The sequence below is a fragment of the Lactuca sativa genome, chromosome 3, assembly GCF_002870075.4.
Source record: "Lactuca sativa cultivar Salinas chromosome 3, Lsat_Salinas_v11, whole genome shotgun sequence".
Classification (NCBI taxonomy): domain Eukaryota; kingdom Viridiplantae; phylum Streptophyta; class Magnoliopsida; order Asterales; family Asteraceae; genus Lactuca; species Lactuca sativa.
In genome coordinates this window covers 131467197-131492187 of record NC_056625.2, presented here as the reverse complement: position 1 = coordinate 131492187, position 24991 = coordinate 131467197, and the positions used below count along the sequence as shown (strand labels likewise).

Sequence of the window (24991 nt, the reverse complement as noted above, 5' to 3'; positions counted from 1 at the left end):
TCTTCCGCGAATAGATGACCTCTTCGATCAACTCTAGGGAGCCAGTTACTTCTCCAAGATAGACCTTCGGTTAGGGTACCATCAGCTTCGAGTTCATGAGAGTGATGTGTCCAAAACAGCTTTCATAACTCGATATGGACACTACGAGTTCGTAGTGATGCCCTTCGGTCTAACTAACACACCGACAATGTTCATGGACTTGATGAACCGGGTGTGTCGTCCCTATCTGGACAAGTTCGTCATTGTATTCATTGATGACATACTTGTCTACTCCAGAAGCGAAGGAGATCACAAACAGCACTTGAGGCTAGTGTTGGAAACCCTTAGATCCGAGAAGTTGTACGCAAAATTTTCCAAGTGTGAGTTCTGGATTCGGAAAGTAACTTTCCTCGGTCACGTGGTAAGCGAAGAAGGTATTCATGTAGATCCTTCAAAGATAAAAGCGATAGAGAATTGGTCGGCACCGAAGACACCCACATAAATCCGGCAATTTTTGGGTCTCGCCGGTTATTATCGGAGATTCATCCATAATTTTTCTAGAATCGCAAAACCCTTAACCACTCTAACACAGAAAGGTGTACCCTTTTGTTGGAGTGATAAGCAAGAAACTGCATTCCAAACGTTGAAGAAAGCCTTGTGCAGTGCACCTGTTCTGTCCCTATCTGAAGGGACAGAGGACTTCGTTGTCTACTGCGATGCATCCAATCAAGGCTTAGGCTGTGTGCTTATGCAATGAGGAAAGGTAATTGCTTATGCCTCTAGACAGCTGAAAGCACACGAGGTCAACTATACGACACATGACTTGGAATTAGGAGCCGTAGTCTTTGCATTGAAGATTTGGAGACATTACCTCTACGGAACCAAGTGCATGATCTTCACTGACCACAAGAGACTGCAACACATCTTTGATCAGAAAGACTTGAACATGAGGCAACGGCGATGGGTAGAACTACTCAGCGATTATGAGTGTGAAATCCGTTACCATCCAGGCAAGGCCAATGTGGTAGCAGATGCCCTTAGCCGAAAGGAAAGTTTGGTCCGCAAAGTGAAGAACTAGACGATGACCATCTATTCCAACTTACCCATGCAAATCCGAGAAGCCCAGTTAGAAGCCCTCAAACCCGAGAACGTGTCGATCGAAGCCTTAAGAGGAATGGAAAAGAAACTTGAGATCAGGGGTGACGGAGTCTACTGCTTCATGGATTGGATCTGGATTCCAAGGTTCGGAGGATTCAGGGAAATTGTTATGGAGGAAGCACACAAGACCAGATACTCTGTTCACCTGGGTTTGGACAAGATGTACCTAGATCTCAAGAAACAATACTGGTGGCCAAACATGAAAGCTGAGATAGCTACATTCGTGGGCAAGTGCCTGGCTTGCGCTAAGGTGAAAGTCGAATATCAGAAACCCTCGGGTCTGCTCCAGCAGCCTGAGATACCCGAATGGAAATGGGAGATGATTGCCCTGTATTTCATCACCAAACTACCCAAGTGTCCGAGTGGGTATAACACCATTTAGGTAATTGTCGATCGTCTGACAAAGTCCGCCCACTTCATCCCAATCAAAGAATCATTCAAGATGGAAAGACTCGCACGAATCTACCTCCAAGAGGTAGTTCAACTGCACGGTGTACTTGCGTCCATTATTTCTGATCGAGATAGCAGGTTTACCTCCAGATTCTGGCAGTCTCTCCAGAAAGCCCTTGGAACCAAACTAAACATGAGCACGACATATCATCCTCAGACTGATGGACAAAGTGAAAGAACTATCCAAACCCTGGAGGACATGCTTAGAGCATGTGTCATTGATTTTGGAAAGTCGTGGGACACACATCTACCTTTGATCGAGTTCTCGTACAACAATAGTTACCACACCAGCATCAGGGTTGCCCCGTTTGAAGCCCTATATGGTCGTAAGTGCAGATTCCCTCTGCGTTGGGCCGAGTTGGGGGACACACAGCTAGTCAAGAGTCGAATTCCCGACAATGCTCTCACTGGTCCTGAAATCATCCGCGAAACCACTGAGAAGATCATCCAAATCCGAGAACGATTGAAAGCTTCACGAGATCGCCAAAAGAGTTACGCTGATAACCGCTGGAAACCTCTGGAATTCCAGGTTGGAGACCGTGTCCTGTTGAAGGTCTCGCCCTGCAAAGGCACGGTACGCTTTGGAAAGCATGGGAAACTTAACCCTAGGTACATTGGACCCTTCGAGATCCTCGCCAGGATCGGTCCGGTAGCCTATAAACTTCGTTTACCCCATGAGCTCAGTAACATCCATCCCGTCTTCCATGTTTCAAATCTCAAGAAGTGCCTATCCGATGAAACCCTAGTAATTCCTTTAGACGAGATCGAGATCAATGAAAACCTCAATTTTGTGGAGGAACCGATCGAAATCATGGATCGAGAAGTCAAACGTACAAAGCAAAGCCGCATCCCATTAGTGAAGGTCCACTGGAATGCCAAGCGCGGACTAGAGTTCACTTGGGAGCGTGAAGACTCGATGAAACAGAAGTATCCGCATCTCTTTCCCCCATGATTTGTATCTTGACATGTATCTTAATTTTAAATTTCGGGACAAAATTCCCTCTAACAGGGGGATAATGTGACAACCCGAAACTTCTAACCCATGTAATTGATCTGTGTTTCAGCACTAAAAATTGAGTTCATTGTCTTTTATTAAATCTTGTGATTCCATATGGGTGCTTTAGACTTAGTATAATTTAGATATGAGTCTTAGAAAGGGTTGGAGAGTGTTTAGTATTACAAAATCGGGCCAAAACTCACCAAATAAGGTGTGTGCGGCCACACACTTGTGTGTACGGCCACACACCTAACCACAAACACCCTCAACCTCACATCCAATTCAATTTATGGATGGATACCTCTTCATTCATTCATTTAGATGTTCTCTTCCCTCTCTCTACTTTCTCTCTCTAAATCATCAACCAAGAACACTTAGAAGGCTTCATAATCGTGATCTACTTCATCTTCAAGCTAAGTATAGTGGTAAACACTTGGATCCCAAGCTTAAAACTCATTATATTCATCATATTCATCATCCCATGAAGGTGTACAGCCGCACACCTTCAAATGGGGGCAGCATACATTCAAAATTCCCAAGTATGAAGAGCATACACTTCAAAAATCAACATATGGACTCAAATGAGGAGTGTACGGCCGCACACACCCTCTGTACAGCCGCACACTCTTGTGTGCTGCCTCACAGACACTCCTGGCCGCACTCCCCAGCTGCACACTCATTTTCAAGACCATACACCCACTCTAATACTCATTTTTGGCCCTAAACTTGCATAAATCATTAAGTTTGGATCATAGGACACTTATTATTAGTAATTCCAAGCCCTAAGGATGTTATCCCATCATGTTTAGTCATGGAAAACCTTAGTTCTAACTCATTTATGTGTCATCACATGAAAAATAGGGGCCAGAGGAGTTCAGGGCATCCGTTGACACTCGATCTCTACATTAAGTGGTGAGTTCATACCCTTACCCTTTTTCGCTGTTTTTCACTGTTTTCAGGGGGTAAACACGAGCAAAGTACAAGGGACTACTTGTACTCAAAACTTGTTTTCATGTGTGTGTTTCACAATTTATATACTTTTAACACTGATTGATACAACTGATAATCGTTTGAACATGCAGATCACATAAACATATTATTTGTGAAATGGGTTTATAAACTGTTATGTTTTATATATTTCACAAATGGTTTCCACATTTTATCAGTTAAAAGCATGACATTAGAACTTTTGAAACATAAAACTTGTACATTGTATATCCTCGGTAACACTCCACAGAGATACGCGAGTGGAGGATTATCATATTATTACTAGTAAATTTTTTAGTCCTGTATGATTGGAGACACGTCCTCGGTGAACACTCCACAGAGATACGCGAGTGGAGGACTGCACCCGTAACCAGAATCTCTGGGATTAGAGAGCGTAACTTGAGTGTATAGATCTATACGGGGCTGACTACCCCACACCTGGCTGCTAGCTACAGCCGAACCGAAATGGTTCAAGGGTGACGAAAGTCATAAGGTGATGTGGACTACTTATTGCCATATTTAGTCTATCGTATGGTTATGGAACTCGCAATTAAGATAACAGTGATTTACTTAATAGTAATAATGAATAACTTAACACATTTTACAAGATAACCAGGTTTCAGAATACATCTTTTACATTGATAACCAACATTCAGGAAAGCATGGGACTTTCCTAGGGAATGTTTACATAACTAGAAAAGTGTAACAAAACGGATAACTCTACATCTTTTACAATTGGTAAAACACAATCAGAAAAGTATGGGAATTTCCTGGGGATACATTGGTACGTAACCAGAACAGTATAACAAATCAGATAACATAACTGTACATTTTCACAAGAGTAAACGTGTTTTCAGTGTACAACTATACTTTACATGTTGAGAACAAAAACCAATCTTTTTAAGAAAATATGGGATTTTATTGGTGTGTGTAACATTTTCAGAAACAGAAGGGAAACTCGAACACTTTCACAAAACAAAAACCGCTTATGAACTCACCAGCGTCATGCTGATTTTCAAACCGCTTGTGTTCTCAGGTCAGCGTTAGAACAGGTACCCGAAGATCATTTTGTTCCATGTAGGAGTGCGCAGAAGACTTGTCTCGTTTTGTTTATATATACTATGTATCACAACTGTACAACTTACTTTTGAAACAAATGTAAACTTTCGTATATGTAATGTAATGGTTGTTTTACTTTACTTACTATGTGCATTGGATTTGATACTCAACATGGAGTCAACCCCGAAAATGTTTCCGCCTTCGGTTTTCGGGGTGTGACACTATCTACTGGAGGTTCAAAGTCGAAACCCAAACACAACAGTCAAGCTTCAAGTGGATAATTCTTCCAACCTGCATCAGATACTAGAATTTTTAGACGTATATATATATATATATATATATATATATATATATATATATATATATATATATATATATATATATATATATATATATATATATATATATGTCTTGCGCCACTGAAACAAGGATTTGTAGCAGGGAAAAGAGATTTTCTTGGACTGGATGGTGCATTCATGAAGGGTCCTTACCTTGGTATGATTCTAACTGCAGTGGTAAGTAATTTTATACATGGATTAACTACTTAATCTTACTTATGACTTATAGATGTTAACCTAATTTGTTCTTACTATTATAGGGATTAGATGGAAACAACTACACTTACCCATTGGCTTATGGTCTTGTAGAGTCTGAGAACTACAACTCATGGACATGGTTTCTAAAAAATCTTGGTGATGATTTGGATTTGACTATGAATTCAAAATTTTACATTTATAACTGATAGGCATAAGGTAATAGTATACACAGTTTAACTACTTCCCCTTTATGTTATCTGTACTAATTATATAAAATTGACTGTGTTTATGTTGTAGGGTGTGTTGCCTGCAATTGCAAAATTGTTTCAATGTGCAGAAAATAGATTTTTCCTTCGTCATATCCATGAGAATATGAAGCGGAAGTGGAGGGGCAAGGAGTTTAAAGATTGTCTCTGGAAATGTGCAAAAACAACAACTGTCCAACAATTCAATCTTGCAATGGTTGAACTGAAGAAATTGAACAATGATGCATATGAATGGCTTAAAGCCATTCCACTCCAACATTGGTCCAGGTCTCACTTCACAGGTTAGTTATACATGTTAGAATTATTCAACATTGTTGATTGTATTCATCTTAAAAGATTACTGAAATTTATGATGCAACATTGTTATTCTATAGGAAGAGCACATTGTGATGCATTGTTAAACAACCTTTGTGAGACATTGAATAACAAACTTGTCAAGGGTCGTGACAAACCAATTATAAGTTGCTTGGAGTTTATTAGAGAGTACATAATGAAGAAGCTTGTTATTTTCCAAAAGACAATTGACAAATGTTCTGGCCCACTAACTCCTACAACTACCAAGACTCTAGAGAAGATCAAAGGTGAAGCTGCAGAGTATAGGGCTGTGTTTTGTGGAAATGGGAAGTATCAGGTCACAGGTGGTGAAGGTGTGGACCAATGTGTATTTGACATAACACAACATACATGCTCATGTAACAAATGGGAGGTCAATGGCATACCATGCAAGCACACAAATGCAGCTATATGGGATATGAGGAGAAATAGTGAGAATGTTGGGGTACCTGAAACATGGGTTCACCCAACATACTGGTTGAAGACATGGCAAGAGATGTATGCCTTTAAAATTGAACCAATTAATGGGAGCATGATGTGTGCAAAAAGTACTTGTCCAACAAAGTTACTACCACCAAAACTGATGGGTTTTATGCATAAGAACAATCCTATGTGCTCATACAAACCCTAATGTTTGGATCTAGGTTTCTTTATTGTACATGCTTTGAATCCAAGACCTACAAACCTAGATCTATCATGTATAATTCGAAATTATCATAAAGAAAACAGATCTAAGTGGTTTACCTCTTTCAAGTAGCTTGAATCCTTGTAATCTTCTTGATCTTGAGCTTAGAGTCACAATAGTAACTCCTCTAATAGTTCACAAACCCCACAAGCAAGAAGACAATATGAGAGAGGGTGAGAGATGCTAGAAATAGGCCCTAGGGTTCCCTTGGAATGAAGTATAGCCGATTTACATAGCCTAGGGGTCTTATTTATACTTGCAGGCTACTAGGGTTTCAGTCTAAACCTGTGACAATCTAAAAATTTTTCCGTCACTGTAACCCGTTTCCGTCAGTAAAACTCGCTTGTATTCAAGTTTTCCGTTAACATTTTAATTAAGTTAATTAAATTGAGACCTTTATTATGATCTTGTGAGTGTCCAAACCCATTTTGAAACACGTTAAAACATCCCAATTTTTAATTGGAGAATTTTTAGTCTGTATCACATCGGGTTATGACAACTAAATCGGGTACGACCATAAGCCTCGTTTAACGTCAGTATCGGGTAGATTTCCACCGGGTCTCAAACTCAAACCATATATAAAGTTGATAGGATCTCATTTGAAGCTTTTTCACTTCCTCTCACTACTCTCTCTCTACAAATTGAAGTTTTGATCCAAAACCATCCTTTTCAAGCTCCAATTTGGTAAGTGATCTATCCTAGCTTATAGTTTAGCATGTTTAACTTTCAAATGTGTGTCTAAATCATCCAAAAGGACCAAGAACTTGTGTTTATGGTCCAGGAACTATCCCAAACCGCAAACACCCTTAAATGGGGTTTTGGAGCCCCAAAACCCTTCCAAACCACTTCTGGAGCTTAGATATGACTTAGGGGCTTTCATGAATGGAATTGGATCACCAAAATATTAACATTTTGGGAGTAAACATGATTTTCTGGCCCGAGAGCATGCTTGGACCGTAAACACCCCTTCTAAGGCCATAAACACCTTTTAAGGTGTTAAGATGCCCCTTAAATCCCTCCTATGCCTTGGAATAATGTCTAGAACCAACCTCCATTGTGTTAGGGACCTTAAACATGAGAGAAACCACCCCCTTAGGAGATTACGGATGTAAACCCCCCAAGGAATGGTTCCTGGGCCGTAAACTCCTCTAAAGTGGTCAAATGGTGCCCTAACTTCCTTCAATGACTTGTACTTTGGACTAGAACCACTTGTGCCTAACCTAGGATCACCAAAACACAAAAGGAAAGTGCATGTGAGAGTTTACGGCTGTAAACTCCTATTTTACAGCCGTAAACTCCTTAAAATGGTCCTTTTGATGGTTTAATCCCTTCCAATGCCTTAAAATTGATCCTAGCCTAATTCCACAAGTGTTGTAAGACCATTAAGCATCCAAGAACACACCGCCCATGAGTTTACGGCCGTAAACTCATGGGATATGGTCTATGTGCCATAATCTCCTTTAGGAGTTTACTCTTGAAGAGAAAACTCAATATCTAGGCCTTTCACCTCCTTAGATGCAACCCGGACCACTCCTAACACTTGAATTGAAGTGTTTTCGCGCGTCAGAGTGTATATTCTTACTTAATTAGTAGTTCAATGTCTAATTAGATACAATTATGTATATCTTCATATTACATAGGAACCTCGCATGCATTCAAGCCCTGGACTGACACTTAGCATCCTAATTGGCACATTTCTCGACTGGTGAGTTCATACCTCTACACCTTTTTTCCGTGTTTTTCAATGTTTTCAGGGGGGAATACAAGAAAAAGTACAAGGAAACCTTGTACTTAAATTTATTATTTCATTTGAAATGTTTCATATTCCGTATGCTTTTAACACCGAAATCGTATTGACCAACCGTTTAACTTGCAGAGTTAGCTTTCAGACTAATTGTAGATCTCATTATAAAATGTGATAATTTACGTTATATTTTATAATTTACGAAGGATTCATGCTAATCATAAAATAGGATTATTATTAATATTATACGCCTTTGGATGGCACTAGAACTTCGAAAATACAGTTAATGTACGTCTTTGAGTGTCATCAGAGCTTCGAAAATACGTCTAAAATACGCCTTTGGATGACACTAGAACTTCGAAAATACAGTTAATGTACGTATTTGAGTGTCATCAGAGCTTCTAAAATACGTCTAAAATACGCCTTTGGATGGCACTAGAACTTCGAAAATACAACTAATGTATGTCTTTGAGTGTCACCAGAGCTTCGAAAATTTCGTCTAATATCCTCCTCTGAGTAAAATCAGAGTTTCGAAAATACGTCTATTAATATATACTCCTCTGAGCGAAATTAGAGATTCAAAAATAAAATTCCTGTTAAGTATAGTAGATATTCGATATTCGTGCATGGATAACCAACCAACTTTTAAGGAAAATAAGGGTTTTTCCTGGGATAACTTGACTTTTTTAACCAGGTTGTGTAACCAATGGATAACTAGACTTTTCTTGTAAGAAAATATGGGATTTTCTTGGATAGCAACTTTTTTAGAAAACCAAAGGAAACTTGTTCTTTTATAGAAACAAACCACTTATGAACTTACCAGCTTTATGCTGATATTTTAAAACTGCTTGTATTCTCAGGTCCTCGTTAGACAGGTATCCCGCGATCTTTTGGAGAAGACAGAACATTTTAGCAGTCTCGTCTTTACTTTTGTTCATTTTGGATGTATATATCTATAATCATGTATAAATTTACTTTCAAACAAATGTAATTACTTCTGTGTAATGTAATGGTTGTGTTTACTACGCTTACTATGTACATTGGTTGTGATACTTTACATGACGTCCTCCGCCCCGGAACGTTTCCGCCATCGGTTTCGGGTGTGACAGATTGGTATCAGAGCCCTTGTTTATAGTGAACTAAGTATACCGAACCTTACATGGTATAAGACTCAGATTACTCCTTTTCTAGCAACGAAGACAACATTGTCACTCGGTCTATAGACAAGATAGCCAAAAGACTTCTGTGGATAGCTGATGAAATAACACTTCTCACTACGAGGTTCAAGCAGGTCGTGAGTCTCTCATCTCACGAAAGCCTCGCATCCCCAAACCTTAATATGTGCCAACGAGGGAGCCTTCCCTGTCCACATCTCGTGAGGAGTCTTAGTTACCTTCTTGGTGGGAACTAAGTAAAGGATATGGGTGGCAGTCTCTAGGGCATACCCCCAGAAAGCTATTGGTAACGAAGTCCGACTCATCATAGAATGAACCATGTCCAACAAGGTCCGATTACGTCTCTTAGCCACACCATTCAATTGTGGCGTCCTCAGAGGCGTTAATTGCGAAACAATTCCGCATTCCTTTAGATAGTCGTGAAACTCAAGACTTAGGTACTCTCCTCCTTTGTCTAACCGAAGCATATTGATTTTCCTTCCCAACTGATTCTCCACTTCATTTTTAATCTCTTTGAACTTTTCAAAGGTTTCCGACTTTGGCTTGATTAATTAGATATATCCGTATCTGCTATAATCATCTGTAAAAGTCACGTAGAAGCAGCAAGCGTCCCTTGTGGTGGACCTAAAGGGCCCACGCACATCGGTGTGTATGAGATCCAATAGCCCTCACCCCTTTCACAAGTGCTAGTAAAGGGTGACTTGGTCATCCTCCCAAGTAAACAAGATTCACATGTGTCATCGTCCCTAAGGTTGAATGACTCCAACACTCCATTATTTTGGAGTTGGGCTATGCGTTTCTTGTTAACATGGCCAAGGCGACATGGCCACAAGCATGCTTTGTCTAGACTAGCAGACAAATCAATATTCAAAACATTATTTCCTAAATTATCAACAAACATCATAGATTCATAAATCCCATTACAAGGTAATGCATTGAAATAAAAGACACCATTCAAATAAACATTAATAGAACCATTACTATTATCAAAAGAATATCTGAAACCTTGTCTAAACAACCCATGAAATGAAATAATGTTTCTTTCCATATCTGGCGAATAAAAGCAATTGTTTAAATCTATCCCTAACCCATTACTCAACACTAAAGAATAAACACCGACTTTGGTCACATGCTACAATCTTCTATTTCCCATAATCAGGTTCGTCTTTCCATGTTCTACCTCCCTACTTCTTTTTAGGCCCTGCATATCAGAACAAATGTGGTAACCACACCCTGTATCAAGAACCCATGAAGTAGCAAATGATGAGTTATTAGATTTAATAGAATACATACCTACAAAGGTGGGTTTAATCTTCCCATCCTTTATATCTTGCAGATACCGAGGGCAGCTTCGTTTCCAGTGGCCCTTTTGGTGACAATAGAAGCACTCTGCTTCCTTGGGATCGGATGAGGGTTTAGCAGGCCCTGCTTTGGTCCCACTTGAGGACGAACCATCATGGGGCTTCCTCTTATGGTGGCTATTACATGGAGCCTTCCTCTTTTTACCCTTTCCTTGACCTATTGCCATCACAGGAGCGACCACAGTAAGGGATGGTGCAATGGATTTGTCTTTGAGGTTGCTCTCAGCAGTCCTTAAGAGTCCTTGGAGCTTGCTCAAGGAGACCTCCTCTTTGTTCATATGGTAGGTCATCCTAAACTGGTTGTAGCAGGAGGGAAAGGAGTGGAGGATTATGTTGATAGCCAAATCCTTATCAAACTTAACATTAAGTTTGAGAAGACGATCAACATACCTCTGCATTTTCTGCAAATGAGAGGTTAGGGATTCTCCACTCCCTATCTTAGCAGTGATCATGTTAGTAATGATCTCATAGCGCTCTTTCCTCGCACTCTGGTGATACCTGTCCAGCAAATCCTGATGCATTTCATACGGATACATGTCCTCATATGACTTTTAGAGTTCGAGGTTCATGGTGGCCAACATGATGCAGTGAACTATCGTAGCATCACGCTCGTGGGCCTCAAAGGCGGCCAACTCTTTAGAAGTAGCAGCATCTGGGATGATCTTTTCAAGCTTTTCATCGAGCACTTATTCTTTTTCCTCGTAGCGTGTGATCATGCGAATATACCTCATCCACTCGTTAAAGATTGACCCATCAAATGTCACTTTCTGACCCAGGTTCATCAACGAGAATGACCCAGAAGCGTTGTTGTTGTTGTTTGCAGACATCTGAAAAAGAAAGGAACAAAGTTTGATTAGAAATGAATCCCTAATTAAACACCCAAATGAGAAATTAGGGCTAGGATCCAACAACATTATTTACAACTTAGAAAGGTATGCCGTACTCTAAAAGTAAATTATTTGAAGGTAAGTGAATGACGATTCACCAATTCTGTCCATGAAAAACAAAAAAGAAATTTAGGTTTTAAATGTATTGAAAACTCCTAGATCTTTGAGATTCATTGAACTCTTCAATGGCATGTTTAAATCTCGATATGCACTTCAAATGTGCGAATGGGATATTAAGGATCGCAAACAAGTTGTGAATAACCACGCGAATCAACATGGTGCACTCAATGTCTCTATCACCTAATCAATGTGCCGATAAAGCACACACGCTCCATTGATCTATGACAAACATCGAGTCACCCTTCGCTACCAATGTCATCCCCAAATTAGTGTGCCGGCTAACCACACGCGCTCCACCAACGTTTGACAAGGGTACGAAGTGTAATTCCATGGATTAGCATCATTTTCACATTTTACCCTAAAGTAACTAAGATTGGGAATTTGTAAAACATGTAGTTACTTTGTATCTTACATTATCCTTTTAATGAGGAGAGGGTTGCCCTATCCTACCCGTTCGGCTAACGACCCTCCAGCAGTGAAGCAAGCGGTGGGTGTGAGTGTACACCCATTAAGCGCCATTTTATATGTAACAACCTTATACCCACCTTATAGACTGGCTTCGTGAATGAGGCCTACTAACGGTAAGACTAACATTTTAAGTTATACATATATATATATATATATATATATATATATATATATATATATATATATATATATTAAGCTTGTAATAATATATAATAGTATAGGGTTGAATTTTAAACTTGTAAAATTCTAAGGGTTTGAAATTTAAATTATTCAAAATTAAACTTTTAATCACAAAATTCAAATTTCAAAACTTGAGGGCAAGTTTTGAACTTTTCAAAACATAATGGATCAAATAACAAATAATTTAAATTAAACAATTAATTTCATAATTATCTATATTTGACCTAATCTTATTTTAGTCATAAGATAATTACCAAATAATTTTAAATAATCCATATTTATCATATAAACAACCAATATTCAAAAGATTTGAAATTATCTATTGTTTTGGCAAGGATAATCATTTAATTAAGATAAAATTCGGATTTTAACTTCAAAAAATGATTTAGCCATCAAATCCAAGACAAAATAGAAATTAAATCTCGAAATATCCTCTGTCTGACGCACAAACTCGCCGAGTCAGCTCTGAACTCGCCGAGTCCAGATACTGACTCGCTGAGTTGAGTCAGGCAAAGGCAAGAAAACTCGATTTTCAGCATATAAATAGTTAAAGGATCACATACAATTGAAACTAATCAAGTATTTGATACCACTGATGGGTTTTATGCATAAGAACAATCCTATGTGCTCATACAAACCCTAATGCTTGGATCTAGGTTTCTCTATTGTACATGCTTTGAATCCAAGACTTAAAAACCTAGATCTATCATGTATAATTCGAAATTATCATAAAGAAAACAGATCTAAGTGGTTTACCTCTTTAAATTAGCTTGGATCCTTGTAATCTTCTTGATCTTGAGCTTAAAATCACAACTGTAACTCCTCTAATGGTTCACAAACCCCACAAGCAAGAAGGCAATATGAGAGAGGGTGAGAGATGCTAGAAATCAGCCCTAGGGTTCCCTTGGAATGAAGTGTATTCGATTTCCATAGCCTAGGGGTCTTATTTATACTTGCAGGCTACTAGGGTTTTAGTCTAAACCCTAATGGACAGTTAGCCACCAAGCAGTCCAAGGAACCTTCTGGAATAAGGCCTTGGACGAAAATATGATGGACCCCCATCATAATTTCGTTCTCCCTTAAGTCCATTAGGTTTCCTTAACCTAAAACTTAACCATCACACATTTTACAGTTTATACCTCTTTATTTAATTAATCTCTTTTAGTCACCAAATTAATTCCTAATTAATTTATGACCAATACTAATTAAATAAATATGATTTCTCCTGTAATATATTATTCTTATAATATATTAATAAACCATAAGATTCTTTCTTTCTCCTTAACTTACCTTGTCAAGTTACTTTGGGAAGGCAACCCAAAAGGACCATGCACAACCGGGTCAAGTACATACCAAATATAGTTACGGGCTTAGACACTATTCCAACAAAAACATCATGTGCCTATTGGTAGGCGAAAAAAGAAAAGAAGAAGATCTTCTACTGAAGATGATAGTGCTACAGGGACCAGAACAGTTAGATGTTCAAAGTGTGAAAATGTTGGGCATAATGGAAGGAGCTACAAGGGGCAGTCAGTGGGAGGATCACAGGCCAGTGGTAGTGATATGGGACAAAATGCTGGTGGTAATGATGTGGGACAGAATGCTGGTGTGGGACAGAACTAGGTGTTGTGAACAAGGGGAAAAGTCCGATGGTTTAGTGTTTGTGTATTACTTTCTTGTCTTTTGAATGCTAATACTCTTGATGTACTTGAAACAATGTTATTTCATGTATTTTGGGTCTGTAATTTCAGTTTGAACTAATGTTGTGCTACTTCTTTAACTATGATAGTTGTAATGGTTTGATGACTTAATGTTTGTAATGGTTTGAATGACTTAATGATTAATTAGGTTGTTAATGTATGGATGCATGTTTGTAATGGTTTGATGACTTAATGATATGTCATAAATTGTTGTTTTGGTAAGAATACTTTGGTCTGAATACATGTTTTTCAGTTACCAACTTTGGTCTGAATACATGCAAACTGATACATCCAACTTTGGTTTGAATACATGTTTGGCAATTACCAAAAAAACACCCAATTTTCATTAACATTTAAACTGATACATCCAACTTTGGTCTACAAACTTATCCTATACTTTGTACACTAGAATTGACACAAAAAGAAACCAACTAATAGCTAGATACAACTTCAGTTTCAGATTTTGTTCTTCAAGCTTCATCCTTATGTTCATACAAGCACATTTCTGATCCTCCACCACCTAACCAATGAACTTGCAACCACGAGCCTGCAAAATACCATGTAGAAAAATTTAGCAATGCTAAAATTTACATAAAATAAAAGAAATTAGGAGATTAGGTTAGATTTATCAAGAAATCGAAATTAACCAGGTTAGAACAAGCATAGTAACGTTTTCCAGGGTTGTTCTTGCTCCATGAGGTACAAATCATAGCTTCAGCTCTACAATTGCATCTAATTGCCATTTTTGTTGGTTGGAGAAGGGAAATCGAAGAACGAAAGGGGGAAGAAGTAATGGGGAAGAAGGGCGACGAAGATAAATGAAAGTAGGGGAGGGGCAACGACTCTAATAGGGGCACGAGACATGAAATGATAAAAATACCCCTGCATGCAAGGCACGTGGGGAACCCAAACGGAGAAATCTAACGTTTAATGACAATAGGGACTGGGCGGGTAGTATTCAAATGCAAGAGGGACGGTAAGAGTTAATTTTCAAAAATAGGGACTGAACGTGCAATTTGACACTTGTCCTAGGGACGATTCGTATAATTTACTCTCTCTCTCTCTCTCTCTCTCTCTTTCTCTCTCTCTCTCTCCTCTCTCTCTCTCTCTCTCTATATATATATATATATATATATATATATATATATATATAAGTAAAGTGTGAATATATTACAATTTGGCCTTAGAGTCTTTTTTTGGTTGTTTGTGGTTTTTCAAAAAGTATAAAGTGCATGAGTATATTAGAGTATACTGTAATTTTGAAATTTGACTTTTTTATTCTATAGTTTTGATTACTTATGTTTTTTCAAAAAATATATGAGTATATTAAATTTTGGCCTTTGCATTTTTTTAGTTTTTTTTAATGGTTTTTCTATTGTTTTTTTAATATTTTGATTCAAGTAAATGATAAAAAATAATAACTTCAAAAGAAATAAAAAATATAAAAATAAAAACCGGATTTACGTTTTTCTTCATTTAATATTATTTTATTTATTTATTCATGTTGACGTTAAGTTGTTAGTTTTACACGGAAATTCCAAATTATGTAAGCATTTATATGTAAATCTAATTATTACTTATTTGAACCCTCAACATATTTATAATTGTAATTTTCATCCAATTTTTTTCTTTATATTTTTCATCCGAAACCCGGTTATTCTATTCCACCCCTTATAAAGAAAAGAACTTAAATCAAAATACTTAATAGCATGACGATACACTCATACAAAACTTCTACCCCGAGCACATGCAATGAAGTCGTAGACAGTAAACTCAAATCCAATCCACGAAATAATTTGATATATGGACAACATCATTGTGGTAAAGGCCGTAATGCTAGAGGAATCATTACCGCATGGCATAGAGGTGGATGTCATAAGCGTCTATACTGTAAAATAGATTTTCGACGGAATGAAAAAGACATATATGGTAGAATCGTAACCATAGAATACAACTCGAATCGAAATGAATACATTTGTCTCATACATTATAAGGATGGTGAGAAGATATATATTTTACATCCCAGGGGGGCTATAATTGGAGATACCATTGTTTCTGGTATAACAGTTCCTATAAAAATGGGAAATGCCCTACCTTTGAGTGCAGTTTGAATTATTGATTTACGTAATTGGAAGTAACCAATTAGGTTTATGACGAAACCTAGAAATTGATCACTGATCCAATTTGAGTACCTTTACAGGATGGACCTCAACAGAAAACTAAAGCTTAATGGCAACAAGTGAATGAATTCATTAGTTCCTTATAAAAAGTTATTGACTCTAGAGATATAGTAATATGGAGAAGACAAAATTGTTTAAAGCACCACCAAAACTGGAAGCGCCCTTTCTTTCAAAGAGAAGAGGACGGATTATTCATATTTCACTTGATGGTCAGGCGAATTGAAAGCAAAGCAGTGGTAACTCTAAAATTCTCCCGGGGGGGGGGGATATAGATGTCTCCTACATTACCCATAATATGTGGAAGTATCAACGTAATTTCATAGAGTCATCCGGTCTGAATGCTACATTAAGAACATAAGCCAGATGATGGAACGAGAAGACCTAGGATGTAGAAGATCATATCATGAGTGATTCGGCAGATTTTGATTCCTATATATCCACCCATGTGGTACTTCGTTATACCATACATATATAAGATCCATCTGTATAGATATCACCACCTACATCTATAAAGTCGTATGCTTTGGAAGAAGCTTGTACAGTTTGGGAAGGGGTTTTGATTGATAAAAAAGAAGAATCTACTTCAACCGATAGGCCCTTACGCATTGCCATACATAACATAGAAATCACACTTGGAAATGGTGGACAATTACCTAGAGAAGCAGGTGCTGTAGCGAAACTGATTGCAAAAGAAGGGAAGTCGGCCACATTAAGATTATCTTATGGGGATGTCTATTTGATATCCAAAAACTGCTCAGCAACAGTTGGACAAGTGGAGAATGTTGGGGTGAACTAGAAAAGTTTGGGTAGAGTTGGATCGAGCATTGGCTAGGTAACCGCCCTATAGTAAGAGGAGTAGTTATGAACTCTCTAAACCATCAACATGGGGGTGGTGAAGGGAGGGCCCCAATTGGTAGAAAACAACCCACAACCCATTTGGGGTTATCCCGCACTTAGAAAAAAGAAGTAGAAAAATGAATAAATATAGTGATAATTTGATTCTTCGTTGTTGTAGTAAATAGGAGAGAAAATATAATTTCTTTCTTATAATTTACAAAACAAAAAAATAGGAGGAAGCTGTGACACGTTCACTAAAAAATCCGTTTTTAGCGAATAATTTATTAAAAACATAAATTAAATTTGGGTGAACGACGGGAATTAAACCCACGCATGGTGGATTCACAATCCACTGCCTTGATCCACTTGGCTACATCTGCCCTGTACTATTATCTAGTATTTCTAGATTTTTCTATTAACATAAAAAATAGCATATTATTTCTTCCTTATTTTCTTTCTTATTTTCGAAATCAAAAATTTAATTAATAAAAGTTTTCATTTTTATCTATTTCAGATGGAAGTTAAATTGTAAATCAAACTTCATAAAATATTGGGAAAATGATATATAAACCGCTAAATTAATACAAAAAGAAAACATGCTAATCGAATCAAACAAAAGACCTTGTTATTTCTAAAGAAACTGTGTAATGCACATACTACTAAATAAAAAAAGGAGCAATAGTTTCCCTCTTATTTTATCAATAGGGCATTATTGCTCATTTTTTTAGTTCAGAAACTTCTATATAATTACAATAAGACCAAAGTTTTAATCCATTTGTAGATGGAGCTTCGATAGCAGCTAAGTCTAGAGGGAAATTATGAACATTATGTTCATGCATAACTTCCACATCAAGGTTAGCACGGTTAATTATATCAGCCCAAGTATTAATTACACGACCTTGACTATCAACTACCGATTGGTTGAAATTGAAACTATTTAGGTTGAAATCCGTAGTGCTGATACCTAAAGTAGTGAACTATATACCTAATACAGGCAAAGCAGCAAGGAAAAAATTTAAAGAACGAGAGTTGTTGAAACTAGCATATTGGAAGATCAATCGGCCAAAAATAACCATGAGCGACTACGATATTATAAGTTATACAATTTTTTATTTACTCGAATCAAATAAAGAAACAAAAAATATTAGAAAAAACATAAATAACGAACATTATAAAAAAAATAGAAAAAAAAACACTAAGGCCAAAATTGTAATATACTTTAAAATATTCACTTTACATTTTTTGTGAAAAAAAAACAATTATTAAATTGATGATAAATAAAACAAAAACTAATAAAAAACAAAAAGTACTAAAAAAATAAAAATAAAAATAAAAATAAAACTGAGATTAGTTTTGACTAAAAACATTTGAAATAAAAAACTTAGAAAAAATGTTAATTTTAATATATATATATATATATATATATATATATATATATATATATATATATATATATATATATATATATATATATATATATATATATATATATATATATTAAAGTTCGGGTCTAATTTAGCATGATCAGAAGTTTATGGTCTAATATAAAATGCCACAAAGGCGGGGGAACCGAGTAACATGCTACATGAGGTCATAAGGGGCAAAACTAGTCAAAACTCAGACTTTTAAGGTCTAATTTAACACGATCAGATCTTTTGTGGAAAAATCGAGTTAATTTTGAGACTTAGGTAAAAAAAAAGTCAAAACTCTTTTTTGTGTAATCTCGACAGGCATTTTGCCCACCATCCTTTAGGACCTTTACTAGAACTATCGGGGACACAAATGAGCCAGTTAACCTTTCAAGGACATCTTTTTGTACTATAGGGTACATATAAAGTCGAAAATTGATGTTGTAATTTCCTTCTTAGTTCATTCTTTTTCATGTATCTTGTGATTAAGCCCCTTTTATCAGCAGATATAATATTGATTTAATACTTGTTATCACTCCAATGGAATCACTTAGGTGATGGTTTTTATTGGTATTGTTACCTTAGCAATTATAACACGTGTCTTTACCTTGAATGGACACAACCTGATGCAAATATCATTATTTAATTGAGAAATCAAATTGGTGACTTTAATCTTAGCTAAAAAACATTCACCAATAATCTCCATGAGTACATTTTTCATCCTTAAAATAGTGAAATCTTTTCACATCTCTTACTATAATCTCCCTATTAGTCAACCGTGATATAATCTTAATCGCATTATGACAATCCTCACATATTCGTAAATTCTTCACCACATACAAACTCTCTCCATCTTTACTCATCAACAATCCAAACACAACATCCAATTTTTCACTATGCCTCCCTAAAGTTATCTCCTTTTCATCTTCTACCCACATTCCATAATCTCTACACCCAACTTCCTTCATCTTCTTTAACAGCTCTTCCCAAGACTAATCAATCTCCTTTTACATAGGGTGACAACTATCTTCTGAAACAAAAACATGAACTTTATTCTTTACCTCAATCTAACTACACCCCAAATTCGTTCTCACCTCGTTGTCTCTCATTAACTTACTAATTCTTCTCTCACTTCTTCCCATTTGTTAACCTTATCATACATGTGTGAAAGAATCACATAAAGGGACGCATTAAAGGTTCTAGAAGAACACATTCTACAGCTGACTTAATTGCTAATTCATGATTTCCATGGATTCTACATGCTCCAAGTAAAGCACCCCATGAGACTGTACTAGGTTTGACCAACATTGACTCAATGAGTTTTTCAGCTTCTTCAAGTTTACCTCGATGGTGGGGCAATCCTTGCTATAGTGACCGGTCTTACTGCACTTGTGGCTGCCGGGCCCACCTATCCTACAAACCTCATTGTGCGCCTTGCCGCACTTGCCATAACGACTCCGACCTTGATGGCCTATCAATCTCGAATCAACAACCTTGGACTTCTTTCCCGCGCCGTCAGATACTTGAACCTAAACTGGCCTCCTCTTCCTCATGGTCTCCAAATCAATCTCCGGCTCACGAGCTCGAGCAATCATATCATCCAATGTCTTACAGCTATACATACTCATAAACTCACAAATCTCATCCTTCAACATATTGTGGTATCGAGTCTTCTTTATCTCTTCTTCTGCCACATACTGTAGAACTAGCAAGACCTTCTCCTTGAACATAATGGTAATCTCTGCCAATGTCTCAGTAGTCTGGCGAAGGTGCTGAAACTCCCTTGCCAACTGCTGAACCTCAATCACTGGTGCAAACTCAGCCCTGAGCCTGGTAATAAAATCACCTTAAGTTATTGTATCAACATCCTTGCCTCCCAAAGCATGGCCTACCTCCTCCCACCAATCACGAGCTCTGTCTTTCAAAAGATAGGATGCAAGTTTGACTATCGCCTCCTTGGGCAAAGGCTAAATCGGAAGGCGTTCCCGATGTCCTTCAACCACCGTCTGCTAGCAATGGAGTACTTCTTCCCAAAGAACTTAGAGACCCCACACGCAAAAAACTCTCAAAATGTTAAAGAGAGTGTACCCCTCATAGCCACCATCTCAACACGGAATGCGCCCATATGCTCATCCAAAATCTCCATAATGCCTTCCTTGATTGAACCAAAGCTCATAGGAGTCTACTCCAAAATGTTGTCGGTAATCTTAGATGAAATGAAATCCTTGTTGGATTAGGTGTCTAAGCTCATAATTATAATTGGTATGTACTAAATTTGATAGTAGCATGGTCCTTTTGGGTTGCCTTCACCATAGCAACTTGACAGGATGACTTTTGGAGAGATAGGTTATTTAAGGATTTATTAATATATTATAAGAATAATATATTAATTAGAAATCATATTATTTAGTTAGTATTTAATCAAAAATTAATTTGGTATTAATTTTGGAATTAAAGGAACTGATTAAAAGTATGTAGACTGGTTTTGCAAATCATTGATAGTTGCAAACTGGGCTGCTGGACTCCCTTGAAATGGGGTGGACGAATTTCTATAGGGAGGCCCTATAGAAATCGTCCAAGGCCTTCAATAAGGGATGTCGATGGGTTGCTTCGAGCCACAAGGAATTAGGGTTTCCCCTAGAAACCCTAGCAGCCACAACAATATAAAGGCCCCCAGACCTCCTAAAACCGGGCATTGCTTCCCAAGGAGAAACCCTAGCTGATTTTCTGCCCCTCTCTCACTCATCGTTTGCTTTTGGTGTTTGTGATTCCATTAGAGGTGCAACACGTGAGACACTAAAGCTTTCAAGAGTCTAGATCATCCGTGGAATACTTGTTATTACGAGATAACAAGCAAGATAACATTCTACTAACCTTAGTTTCCATATTGATTTCGAAAATTGTATGCTAGTATTAGGTTTATTGCTTTGGAACTTCTATTTGAATGTATAACTAGTGAAAAACTTAGATCCGATACAATTAGGGTTGCATGAAGACATAGGAATCTTGTTATGCTTAAAACCCATCAGTGGTATCAGAGCCTAGGATGTTTTTTTGTTATATGTGATGTAATAGTGATTTGTTCAAACCAGAAACAAAGCAGATTCACAATTTGCTTCATGAACTTGACGAGTTGGATGAACTCGAGCAGTCCATGCCCTGATTCAACGAGTTGACTCGTCTGTTAGCAGATTTTTCGAATTTTGATCTATTTTTTATTAGGATAATTACTATAAATTATTTTTATCACCATAAATTGAATTTGCTCTGATTTCCTTATCAAAATAGATGGATTTGGTCAAATTTTAAGATAATGACAAATTATGTGATTAATTAATTATTTAAAATTTGATCTAGTAATTTTGAAAAGTTTCAAATTGCACCCTTTAAGTTTTGGAATTTAAAATTTAATTAAAACTTTAATTTTGAAATATTAAATTCTAAAACCCTAGTATTTTAAAAGTTTAAATTACAACCCTTATACTATTATAATATTAAAAGATTAATATATATATATATATATATATATATATATATATATATATATATATATATATATATATATATATATATATATATATAAAATGTCTTACCGTTAGTAGGCCTCATTCATTAAGCCAATCTATAAGGGGGTATAAGGAAACTGTCTATAAAATGGCGGTTGAATGGGTGTCCACTCTCACCCATCGCTTCCTTGATTGGTGGAGGTTCGTTAGCCGAACGGGTATGATAGGACATTAATTCTCTCATTAATAAGTATAATGATAAATATAATGTAACTAAATGTTTTTATAAATTCCCAATCTTAGTTACTTTAGGAAAATGTGAATTTGATGCTAATCCGTGAAAATGCACATTGCACTTTGTCACGTCGTTAGTGGAGCTTATGTGGTTAACCGACACACTAACTTGGAGTAATAAGGGTGGCAATGGGTAGCTTGTAAATTATCATAGATCAATGGAGCGTGTGTGGTTAACCGTCATATGATTAGGTGGTAAATGACATCGAGAGTACCAAGATTAAACATGCCATTGAATAGTTCAATGAACCTTAAAGAATCTAGGAGTTTCATTTCATTTAAAACCTAATTATTTTAATTTTGTTTTTCGTGGTGGAATTGGTAAATTTCCATTTACCTACCTTTAAATAATTTACAATTGGATTATGGCATCCCTCTTCCAAATCGTGAATTATCGTGTTGGGTCCTAGCATTAGTATTTCATTTTGGGTGTTATATTAAGGATTCCTTATCTAATCAAAACTTTGTCCTTATTCTTTTGCAGATGTCTACCTCAAACAATGCTTCCGGTCCCTCCAACAACAACTCTAACAACTCCTTCTCGCTCTTGAACATTTGTGCGAGAATCACATTTGATGGTTCCAATTTCAATGACTGGATCCAGAACATTCGAATGGCCTCGCGCTACAAGGACAAGGAATATGTCCTCGATAAACCGTTGAAAGAGATTGATGAGTCCAAAGCTACTCCCAAAGAAATAGCTGAGTATGGGGCTCATTACAAGGATGACACTAAGGTGTCCTGTATTATGGTAGCCACCATGACTCCTGAGCTACAACGGTTCTACGAGGACTATTGGCCTTATGAGATGTGCAAGGACTTGATGGAAAAGTACCATCAAAGAGCATGTCAAGAGAGGTATGAAATAGTCACCTCGTTCATCACCACCAAGATGAGGGATGGAGAGTCCATCACGACCCACCTGTAAAGAATGCAGAGTTATGTGGATCGTTTGCTCAAGTTGAATGTAAACTTTGACAAAGAGCTGGCTATAGACATAGTCCTACACTCTTTTCCTCCTTGATATGATTAGTTCAAGATGACTTATCATATGAGCAATGAGGAAGTCACACTGAGCAAGCTTCAAGGCCTGCTAAGGACTGCTGAAAGTGGATTAAAAGGGAAAAGTGTCGAATCCACTCCTACTCTTGCTTCTGCTTCTGTCCCTGGCTATTGCACAAGGAAAAGGGAAAAAGAGGAAAGCTACCTCGAAGAACTGGAAGGGGAAGTCTCACGATGAATCTTCTTCTAGTGGATCAAAAGCCAAAATCGGTTCTGCCCTCCCTCATCTGATCGTAAAGATGGAACGCGCTTCTACTGCCATGATAAGGGGCATTGGAAGAAAAGCTGCCCAAAATACTCGCATGACATCAAGGCTGGGAAGATAAAGCCCACCTTCGCAAGTATTTATACTATTATATTTAATAAATCATCACATGCTAGTTCTTTGGTCCTTGATACATGATGTGCTTTTCATATTTGTTCTGATTTACAGGGACTAAGAAGAAGTAGGGTTGTGGAGCATGGGAAGATGAACTTGATAATGGGAAATAGGAAATCGTTTTCTGTTACTAAGATCGGAGTTTACTCTTTAGTGCTTAGCAGTGGGTTAGGATTAGATTTGAATGATTGTTGCTACTCGTCAGAGATGACGAGGAATATTATTTCTTTTCATGGTTTTTACAGACAAGGATTTATATAATCATTTAATAATGAAAGTGGTTCTATAAATGCTTATTATAACGATATTTTTTATTTTGAAGTATTTCCTTGTAATGCTATATATGAAACTGTGATGGTTATAGATAACATAGAAAATAATGTGTTGGAGTTATTTGACCTAAAGTCAGATGACATGTGCGAATCTTGTTTACTTGGAAAGATGACTAAATGAACTTTCACTAGTACTTGTTAAAGAGGCGAGGGATTGTAGGATCTCATACACACAGATGTGTGTGGGCTTTTCAGATCCACCACAAGGGATGTAAACCGCTTCTATGTGACTTTTACTAATGATTATCGCATATATGGATATATCTACTTAATCAAACATAAGTCAGAAAGTTTTGAAATGTTCAAAGAGTTTAAGCAAGAAGTGGAGAATCAATTGGGAAGGAAGATAAAGATGCTTAGATCTGATAGAGGTGGTGAGTATCTTAGTATCGAGTTCCATGACTATCTTAAGGAATGTGGAATTGTTTCACATTTGATGCCACCTAAGACACCACAACTTAATGGTGTGGTTGTGAGGCGCAATCGAACCTTGTTGGACGTGGTTCATTCCATGATGAGTCGAGCTTCGCTACCAATCTCATTCTGGGGGTATGCCTTAGAGACTGCCTCCCATATCATTAATCTAGTCCTAACTAAGAATGTTTACAAAACACCTCACGAGATGTGGATAGGGAAGGTTCCCTCGTTGGCATATATTAAGGTTTGGGGTAGTAAAGCTTTCAGAAGACGATAGACTCACGACAAGCTTGAACCTCTAAGTGAGTGGTGTATTTTCATCGGCTACCCACAAAATTTCTTTGGATATCTTTTCTACAGACCTAGTGATAATGTGGTCTTTATAGAAAGGAGACGAGTTTTCCGTGAGAGGGAACTCATATGCCAAGAGGATAGTGGGAGGACAATTGATCTTGAAGAGATTCAAGAATCAAGCGGTGAAGGAACCTTT

The 24991-nt window shown here is 37.2% G+C and overlaps 1 protein-coding gene and 1 pseudogene across 1 annotated transcript; both read left to right on the top strand.

Annotated features, from left to right (window-relative positions):
* The first annotated feature begins 5106 nt into the window (after positions 1 to 5106).
* Positions 5107 to 14008, top strand: LOC111903143 (uncharacterized). The gene is made up of 6 exons (XM_023898925.1): positions 5107 to 5145; positions 5229 to 5305; positions 5376 to 5382; positions 5464 to 5713; positions 5807 to 6263; positions 13798 to 14008. The coding sequence occupies exons 1-6, from the start codon at positions 5107 to 5109 to the stop codon at positions 14006 to 14008; spliced, it is 1041 nt and encodes a 346-aa protein (XP_023754693.1).
* A 1786-nt stretch (positions 14009 to 15794) lies between these two features.
* Positions 15795 to 17287, top strand: LOC122197159 (50S ribosomal protein L2, chloroplastic-like; annotated as a pseudogene).
* Positions 17288 to 24991: the final 7704 nt, after the last annotated feature.